This window comes from Nuphar pumila, chromosome 6, assembly GCF_984573655.1.
Source record: "Nuphar pumila chromosome 6, dmNupPumi1.hap1.1, whole genome shotgun sequence".
NCBI classification, from domain to species: domain Eukaryota; kingdom Viridiplantae; phylum Streptophyta; class Magnoliopsida; order Nymphaeales; family Nymphaeaceae; genus Nuphar; species Nuphar pumila.
In genome coordinates, this window is record NC_143254.1 from 10,124,915 (window position 1) to 10,135,287 (window position 10,373).

Below are 10,373 nucleotides of genomic sequence, written 5' to 3' on the forward strand. Positions count from 1 at the left end.
GCTTACACAAGATTTAATAATTTCTTGAACTATTCATTTTTAACATATTTAACAGAGGCTATTATATTTTAAATACATTTTCAAATGCATACCATAAATATTTGTAGAGAATTTAAAGAAAATAGCAAAAGTATTCATATATATATATATATATATATAATAATTAAAAAAATAAGTGTTTTCTTATGCACAATGCATAATAAGATAAATAATACAAAAGACACTTTTTTTTTTTAATGTATGTGATGCATACCGAGTAAATTATTTTTTTGAATCCCAACTTTAAGTGACATACTTTTCGAAGCGATCACCGTGATGAAGCAACACACGAGCTATTCTTCTAGAGACTAAGCTACGAGACCATTTAATGAAATAGGCAAAAGTGTAACCCAAAAATGCACAAGCATTCACAAAGTCCAATAATAGACAAGCACTATGACATTCAAACAAAAAATATACAAAAGAACAATATGAAAGCCTAAAAAAGCTATACAAGCATAAAAATAATAAAATATTTATTGGATGAAGCCTTGAAAGGCATAGTAAATCCAAAGGAGATAACCTCGTATTTATACACACGAGAAACCATTGAGAGCTCCCACATGGAGTCGTTGGGAGCCCCCAACCGTCATAACCACTCTATGTTGGGACCCCCAATGCTTCAAGCAAAAAGAAGGAAAAGAAAAAAAAAAAAAAAAGAAAAAGAAAAACATATTCAAAAGAATGAATATGCGAGAAATGATGAAAAGACTATTTTACCTCTATGGGGTATTACAAATGAATTACATAATATATATATATATATATATATATATATATATATATATATATAATGATGATTTACCCTCACATTCAAATCTTAATGGATCTGTAAACAAACAGGAAGGAAACATGTGCATCAAGAGCACATAATTTGGATGCAGAAGACCTATTCCCAGACATAGATCAACCTGGTTCTCTGTCCTCATGTTTCAGTGATACAGATCCAAGCTGCAGATGGGTTAAATGTCTAAAGTGTAGCCAATTAGAAGCTTTTGGCACCAAGAGATCAGTCAGCAGGGATATTCCTTCTAAAGATAAAAGGATTAAGCTATTTAACAAGGTGCTCAACTGCAGTAGATCCCCTTCAAGCTCCCAGCTCATTTCGAGTGCATGCATGCAGAAGCAGGAGCAGCAGTTGGTTGACGCAGTGACCTTGCCAGGACAGAGTAAATCAGCTGTCGACCTTCACGAGGAAAATAGGGGCCTCTTATCTAATCCTTGGATCCAGAGGTTGCGTCCTCTAGAAGGTGAAGTCATGCAAATGAGCTCTGCAGAAGTTACCTGTGAGCCAGAATGCTCGAAGATGTTCTTAGAAATGCAGGGTAAAGATTTCCCCAGCCCCAGGGCAATGGCCTTGAAGGGAAAGGTGTTATGCAATTTCAGGCCATGTGGGTTCAGGAAGACAAGATCTTTAGTTGTTTGGAAAACTGTGGGGTAGTGAGAAGAATGTTTTGCGGAGTCAGGTTAATGTTTTAATTAAAATTGTGTCAAATTCAGGATAACTGTTGAAAATGATTATTACCTGGAGTTTTGTAAAGTTTTCTTTTTTAGGTTTGAGGTGTTGGAGCTAAATATTACAAGATAACTGTAAGGGAGAATTGTTTAGAGACCGATTTAAAGAAAAGAAGTGAGAAAATGAAAATTTGAAGGGCTTCATATGGAGTTATGCACTTGAGTTTAGAACTAGTTTGCGCTAACAGTTCCAGATTTCGTCTTTCTCATTTCTTATTCATGATGGGTATCATGAACCATGTTTGAGTTTTTTAAACTTTTGTCATATCTTCTTTTATTTCAGGAGTTTCTAACATTTTAATTGTGTGGTGTTTGTCAGCCTTTTTTTCCTTTTTCCTTTATAACTTTGGTTCTTCTCAGGAAACTTAACTTATAGATCAATCTTTACCGCTTGCTGCCTTGTTCTTTTTGCTTCTTCAGTTACTCTTACCTAATTATCTTCAATATTGACCATAAAGTGACGTTTCTTTGAGTTTATCCATATCTCTTCCTTCAATAGAATATAACACCTATCTCGTTAGCATTCTGTTGATGTAACTACACATCATGGTGAATCACATAAAAATTTGTGCTATTTCTCTATTTGTTTCTTTTCATTTTCTAGGTTCAAACACAAGAATAGAGGGCCCAACTTGGTCTTTACAATTATAAAATACAAAGAGAACTTCAATTTCTGGATTTTGAACAGAGATTTTTTTTGGTGATGCAAAGTTTTAGACGAGAGAATTCACTAGATAGGAAACATGGGTTTTTCTTTTTAGATAAACAATGATAATTTTGCTAATAATCATGATAAGTTGCAATATGAGCTGAGTGTGTGTAATTTACCATTGGATTTTTAGGTTAATGCTGTATTGTACATGTAGAGATCATTGGTTCATTTTTATTGCTTATTAAACAAACATCTGCTAGTCCTTTAGAAACATCTAGCTAGTAACCTGGAATTGGAGATGTCACCGAAAAAGATGGCCAGAGCTTCAAATTGTTGCATTGTCTAGAAGCAAGTTGCATGGTTTGAGAAGACAAATTTTCTCAAGTCCCAAGCTGGCCAACTTATCATGCCAGAAAGAAGCAGAACCATTAATTAGTCACATTGATTTGTACTATGAAACAGGCTTAATGCAGCGGCTATTAATATAAAGAAATATGTACATGGTACAAAATATCATAGTACCTCAGACAATTTATTCCCTAGGCATTCCTATAACACACTAGAATTTCCTACTATTCAACGAGAAACTACAAATTTACATGTAAAAAGCCATCCTCTCCACCGGTTATTCTGAAAAAGCAATCTAGAGATACAGCTTGCAGCAGTGAAACATGCCAGACTTGTTTGATACAGGGATTAGGCTTTTATCTCAGGATCCTTGAAGCAAGAAGAGCACTGGCTTCTTTTTATACTTTGATACTGTGCAGGAAATTCTCGTCCAACTTCATCATGTTTCACTTTTTCCATTATCTAGAGCAATCTGTATCAACTGAAGGATCATGCTTTCCATTACCTTCAAATTACAGTCCCATCCAGGATTGTCGAATTCTTCAGTATTACCGTGATTCCAGAACGAATATAAAATCCTTCAGAAGGTCTGTCTGCTTCTTGAACGTTCTAAGTGACAAGAAATCCAAATCAACAATGTCAGAATCATAAAATCATGAATTAAACTTAAATTAGGCTCCCTAATTTGCTAGGGAGACTGAAGCCACAACCATTTCAGCTGGGTGACCTTTAGTCTTTATAAAGATTGGCTGAATTCTGCTGCCACAGAGCATCTCACTCTTGAAAGAACTCAAGACAAGTATAGGCTTCATTGACAGCTGAAACCAGCTTTTTGACCAAATTTAGCTTGCTTCAATACTATGAGCAACTAAAAAGTAGTTACAAGTATCAGTCAGTAACTGTTGACATTCAGTAAGCATTGCCAAAGCCTACAAAGTGCTCTTGCTACCATTAACAAGCAATTACAAAGGCAATTCGGTCAGTAATTGCTTACATCTTTGTTCACAATGACAGCATTCTTCCCAATCTTAGCATTCTTGTCAATGATGCAGTTCCTACAAGAAAATACAGAAGATGATAATGCTAACAGAAACATGGCATGATTAAATAATTTAATGCAATATGAAACATTGACAATTTAATTTCACCTGATCTTGGTGTTTTTTCCTACACCGATGGGAACCTTTCCCTCTGCGAGGAGAGATGCAATCTCAGCCTCAGTTTGGTAATAATCAGCACCCATCATCATGGTATCCTAAATGTTGAAAAATTGAAGGCATTACTGATGAATATAATATAACATGCCTCATTGACAAATTTACATTATATGGATGAACAAGAAGCTTGAAAGCATTTCACGCCATGTAACATAGACACAGGTGTGATGTTGGGATTGGACGCAGATGCATATCAAGGCTGAGGAAGCTAGATAGGGGATACGACTCTCTCTCTCTCTCTCTGAGAGAGATGAACTGATGACAAACAGAGAGTGTCCAGGTCTCGAGCAGTAATGTATGTACAAGAGACTAAAGTCAGCAAAACACTACTTGTTCATTAAAAAATATTTGCTCGAGTATTCAAATAAAAAAAAATCATGAATACATAATCTCAGACTAATTTAATAAGACATCAAAATAAATTCATAAAGTTAAAAATACAAAGAAGTGTTTGTAGATGTATGTAAATGTCCACAAGTATTAGTCACTCCATGAGCTAAACACTGATGGAAGTATCTTTGGAGTGTCAATGTCAGAGTTGGTGTTGCCAGGTGTGTGACAAATATGGTTGGGTACAAGTGCTAAGGTAACATAGATCTCATGTAGTCAAGAAATGCAGTTATAGAAATGAAGATTAGAGTCTCACCTGCAGCTCCACACCATATTCTAGACGTGAACGTACACCTACAATGGAGTTCTGAACACTGCATTCTCGTAGGAAACACCCATGTGAAATTATTGCATCCACAACCTGTATATGATTTGTTAACACAAGACTTGCTGCATGAGATGCAAAATCGGTTGTTTCGTCAGAATCTTGAATCATACTGTGGTCATACCCGGATTTTTTCGATTTTTGTTGGAGGTAGATACCGTGGTGAGGTGAAGAATGGTGTATTTGGATCGTAGAAACTAAATTTGGGAGACTGCAGCAGATTAACATGAAAAAATTTACTGACTGTTCCAGAGTGAACTAGTTGAGCTAATAAGGGTATTAAAGTAGGTTGCAGTTAGCAACATGACATACCTGTTCAGTGAGAGCCAAGTTGGCATGAAAAAAAGACTTGATTGTTCCAATATCTTCCCAGTAGTCATTAAATAAATATGCCTGCATAAAAGGGGCACATCAAATATCAGTTACAATTTAACCCAAGACAAGATAAGATCTAGTGTGATGTGATCTGTGAGCTTATTAAAACACTGAGTGCAAGAAACATGAGAAACCATAATAAAAAAAAAGAAACATGATAAACCTACCTGCACATTGTGCTCCTTGACAGCTGCAGGAATGATTTCTGATCCAAAGTCATTGGCTGTTGGATACCTCCATCTATTGAAAGGTGAAAGAAAAATAAGTACAACGGTTTTCATGGAGGCTTAGAACAGAGCAGGAAACTGATATTTTGGCATTATTCACAACCCCATTAGCAATCATCATTTTCCTTAAAATCTCAATTACCTCAGCAAACTTAGCAGAACAGATGTTCTAAATACATAAACCCCCATGGATGCAATGTATGGATATTTCTTAGCCTTCTGAGGAGTCAATCCTAAAAGCGTATTGTCCACTTGCTGCACATTCAAAGGTGATAGATACTTTTGCAATAAATAAACTGAATAGAATGAATGCAACCAAGATAGAAAAGAGGTTCTCCTCTTGCTAACACTGGGAAATTAAGAATGTAGAAAAAATGGGGTCTTTACCATTGCTTTTAAATCATCACCCTTGGGCTTCTCAGAGAAATGTATAACGCGACTTCTGTCATCTATCTTCATCAATCCATAATCAGATGCACGACTGCCATATAGCATAAACCAAAGCAGAAGTTGGTTGCAAAATATATAAGATCCTGTTTACTTTTCATATGCTGATACATTAACTAGTGTGCGTGTGTGTTTGCACACATGTGCATGCATCACATCTTCAGTACAGCTTATCCCATTACTAGTGTTAAGTCCAAATAAATGAAAATCTGATTTCCTGCATGGATTGGAAGAAATTGAAAAAGTTCCATTTATCATTGATTCAAGTAAATCACTTAAAACAATAAAAACCACTTCTGACCTATCATCCATCGGAACACATGAAACAGTTATGTCAGCACCTGTATCAACATGTCTCTGCATGCAAAATCAATAATTAATTCATAAATTTCCAAAATTTTCTCAGCAACGCTCCAGTATGATGTAACAACTAAATCTCAAAACTACCTGCACAAAGTCCATGTAATTCATTCTGTACAGATGATCACCAGACAGTATTAGAATATGTTCAACATTCTTATTCTTGACATCCTGCACAGATTAGAGAAATCATGTATTATAATAGTAAATCAAAGGGAATGATAATGATAGTCCTCTAATAGTTATCGAGAGAAATGTGGTACAATTTGGACAGGGTGCTAACCTCAAAAACCCATATAAATTGCCTTACAGCATCTGCAGTGCCTTGAAACCAATTCATCCCAGATTCACCTGAAGTCTGAGTGGCTGCCAACACCTACGGTCAAATAAAGCCAAATGATGTGAGGATAGAGGCTTTTGTGCCACAAAAAAATACAAGGTAAATTTTCTTAGGATCTCCTTTTATGTTCCTCTATGATCTTCAGCCTACACCTTGGAAGTGTAACATTTAACTTCACGTGATCATTTCAAGATTTTTAAATATTAACAATGTCAAGTAGAAGCATGATACATTGGCAAACTTAATTATCTTACCTCAACAAATCCATCACCAAAGTTGACTCCATTCCCAACATTGTACGTACGAGCAAGATGGCGATTAAGAGATTGAGAATTAAACTGAGTCATGATGAATATCTTGTTTATTCCACTGTTAATGCAATTGCTCATTGGAACATCAATGAGCCTGTAGCATCCTCCAATGGGTACCTGATCATAAGTCCAAGCATAATTAGCTCCTCTGAAGCTTTTCAACTGTAAAATGTGAAATCAATTGCTCAAGCATGCATGCCATCACAAGTTTAGAACTATATATATATATATGTATATATATATATGTATATATATATATGTATATATATATATATATGTATATATATATATGTATATATATATATACAGAATAAACTCAGAATATTTGACTGAAGTTTCCCCTCATCAAGTTTTAGTATAGGTTATATACTTGGAATAACCATAGTTACAAATCTCACTTACGCTATTTTATCAGCAAGGAAAATTCTTGTGATAAATTTAGAAAATATTTCTTAGGGAAATATCAATAAAATCCCAAAACAAAAGAGTTAAATACATATAATAAAAGAAGAATATCAAAAACACAAAAAAATGAAAGCCATTAAAATCACAATAAAATCATGCTATGCTGAAAATATGGCATTTGAATTTATCTGGATCTGTTTGGGATTCTATCCTTTTCAAATTTATTGTGATAAAATCATGATAAATTCAAAATATTAGTGATATTTGTGGCATAGGTAAGCGCCAAAATAAAGATATATTATGATGTCTAACACATATATCAATATTAAAACTTAAATTGAAACTTCATTAATATGTCAAGGAAATGAAGTACAATTTTAGCCTACAGAGAGCATGATAGGTTGAAAGGGATACATGGCGCCTAGTAAGAAAGAGAAAAACCACATAACTCATATATCAGTATTAGTAAAACTTAGAATGAAACTTCATTAATATGTCAAGGAAATGAAGTACAATTTTAGCCTACAGAGAGCATGATAGGTTAAAAGGGGTGCATGACGTTTTTTTCTTTCTTTTTCCAACAGGTCAAACCATATCTCTTGTTGGTAATTATTCTCATGAATAATCATTAGGAAAAAAATAGAGAAAAGAAGGCCTTCTTAGGAACTAGTAGGATAGGCATGAAATTAATAGAAACAGAGCCAAAATTCTGTCTTGACCCAAGCTTGGCCCAACTCAGACCAAATCAACCAAGTCTGTCTCCCTGTATCCATTCAAACGGTTAATCTATTGAATATCCTTGATTCCTTTTCCCAATAGGCCATAGAATGTCTAAATGTCTTACAGTCTCTTTTCACAAACTTTCTGCTAACAAAGGATTACATTGAAGGGATGGAGATGAGGTGGTATTAATTTCCTGATACATCAGGAGGCCCAAAGGACAGGGATGAGCACATAAACAGAACAATGAATCTAAATTTGAAAAGCAAAAAATCACCAAATAAGTAGCACCTTATAAACAATACCGAGCATTAAAGTTTCTAGTATAATTGCAAGGAGAAACAGGGATGCAAGCATGCATACCGCTGGCTTAGCTCTTTGGCCGGTAAGTGGAAAAAGCAGAGTTCCAGCGCATCCACCTAATATTATTGCAGCGACACTTTTTGGATCTGCTTGTTGGGTTATAAAAACTGGTTCCCGGAAGGTCTGCATGCACAAGTTGAAGCTCAAGTGGGAGCAAGGAATAACATATTATACGGTATCACATATCACAAAAGCAAACAAGATCATGAATATATTCACTCATCTAAACTGGTGAATCCATAAGAACAAGCCCACTTTTCCATTGAAAGACATGACTGGACAAAAACCCATTTACAACTCATAGGCTTGTAAGATGGTGACAATAGTATATCGAAAGGAGGTCAATTTCATCATCAAAACGAAGCTGAAATCTTCATCAACTTGAAAAACCGTATTCAGTGAAAACATAGCTTACGGAAGAAGAGGCTCAATAGAGTGAACCTGGCAAAACTCTGTAGGTCATACTTGAATAACATTGAGATGAATCACAACTATTCTAGCTCTGTATCATAGAGAAAGGGTACCAACGCGTTATTTGCAAACTAAAGATGTTTACTCGAATAATTTACCATGACCAACTGCAAAGATGAAATTTTGGGTTGTAACACTTGTATTAAACTTGTGGATGAATGATCAGCCAACAAACCAACTCGAACGACGTCAAACTAAAATCATAAAACGTTGGAAGTTCACCATAACAAACTAGAAATATCAATGCTCACAGGACTAGTTCTTAAAGCTAACTTAAACCTTGTTTGATCAGTAACCCACAATAAACATCACCAATTGCCGAAGGAAAGGAAAATGTAAAACCACAAATATCACCACGACAAGAGAGGTAAGCAGTAGTGGAGCACTGAGTTGCCCAAGCAACTCAAATTGATAAACTTACAAAGTTCACAAACAAGTACTTTCTCTCCTTTGCATAACAATCATTCAGATGGAAAAACAGAACACTACTACCTACCGTAAAAATATAGTCACGAAGTTCATCAAAACCAAGTATAGAATACGAGAAGTAAAGAAATATACCAGTCAGCCATAAGAAATAGAATCACATAGTAATTACAGTACACTATCATCAACTGCCAAATATTGGGTCATAGGGGTTCTCAAAGAATCTGCTTACCGAGATATCCTTGTCGATATCAGAAAGTACAGAGCGTATGACACCAACACTCTTCCTTCCACCCGAACTTCTAGATTTCACCTTTCTCTCCAATTGGGTACCTAAAACTACCCTGCTCTTCAAGCACCCATCACCCCAAAACTTGGAATTCTCAACACAACCACTCCTTCTAATCATTGGACTTCGAGCACTCAAAACAACGTTAGCAGCATCCATGACTTGTTTTTTTCTAGTTTCCTCCGATACCAACTTTCTAAAACTAGTTAAAAATGCTTAAACAGGGAGGAACCCAATATGCAGAGACCTCCAAGGAGAGGTGTCGAGAGAGTATAATCTGAAATAGGGAAGAGAAGGAAAGCAGAAAGAAAAATAACTCGAATAGGGCGGTATTCTTGTGAATGAGGGAACTTGATTGAAATCATGTGCTTTTAAACTGCGGAAAGTGGGCTCCACAGCTCAAGGCCATGTGGGATGTGAGCCAGGAGGTTTCCTTATTTATATCAACTACAGCTATGCGGGAGATCTTTTTCTACGCTCTCCTTCACTGAGGACCGTTGAGACCTCTGATGAAAAACTACAATGTTTTTAATTGAGAAGGCATAGTTATGGGAAATTGTGTCAACAGAGAGAGAGATCACATGGGAAAGGAAGGCCTATAATGTAGCCACAGTTGTGAAAGAAAACAAATGCTTCCTCCTTTGGCTCCATCTTTGTTGGGGTGGCTGCGGGCTGCCTAACGTAGAGGCGTTTCGGAGATTTTTTTATCCCCACTACCTGCTTTTCACCGTAGTCACAAATCTGGCAAAGGAAACCTCTCAATAAATAAAAAATGTTTTTTAATATATAAAATATTGTTATGTTCAAAATTTAAATATATATAAATATTTAAAAAATATTAGATTTTGCAAAGGTACCATAGAACACTTCATTAGCGATTACTTTCAATCACTGTGGAAAGAGGGTATTACAAACAGTGCGATTTTTCCTTCAAATTTTGGAAAATGAATACTTTATCATAGATGCAGTTAATTTCGTAATGGACGTTTCATATCATTCTGTAATAAGTACTTTGTTGGTTTGTGTAAAAAAAATCCTTGATCTTAGAGGGATGTGTCAACAATCTTGCTTTTAGAGGCAAAGTTGTCATATGCAGCAATTGCGAGTCAAAATTGAGCTTACGTGTCGGCAATATTGAGCCAAAGAAATTTGG

The 10,373-nt window shown here is 35.5% G+C and overlaps 1 protein-coding gene across 1 annotated transcript; it reads right to left on the bottom strand.

Annotated features, from left to right (window-relative positions):
• Nucleotides 1-2,651: 2,651 nt before the first annotated feature.
• LOC149833912 (glucose-1-phosphate adenylyltransferase large subunit 1-like) lies at nt 2,652-9,870 on the bottom strand. The gene is made up of 15 exons (XM_090011098.1): nt 9,164-9,870; nt 8,035-8,157; nt 6,490-6,663; nt 6,179-6,271; nt 5,983-6,066; nt 5,837-5,892; nt 5,476-5,569; nt 5,231-5,343; nt 5,029-5,101; nt 4,799-4,879; nt 4,611-4,697; nt 4,418-4,522; nt 3,703-3,809; nt 3,549-3,609; nt 2,652-3,163 (listed from the first exon to the last, which is right to left on the bottom strand). Exons 1-15 carry the CDS (start codon nt 9,377-9,379, stop codon nt 3,062-3,064), a joined length of 1,569 nt encoding a protein of 522 aa, XP_089867224.1. The 5' UTR covers nt 9,380-9,870; the 3' UTR covers nt 2,652-3,061.
• Nucleotides 9,871-10,373: the final 503 nt, after the last annotated feature.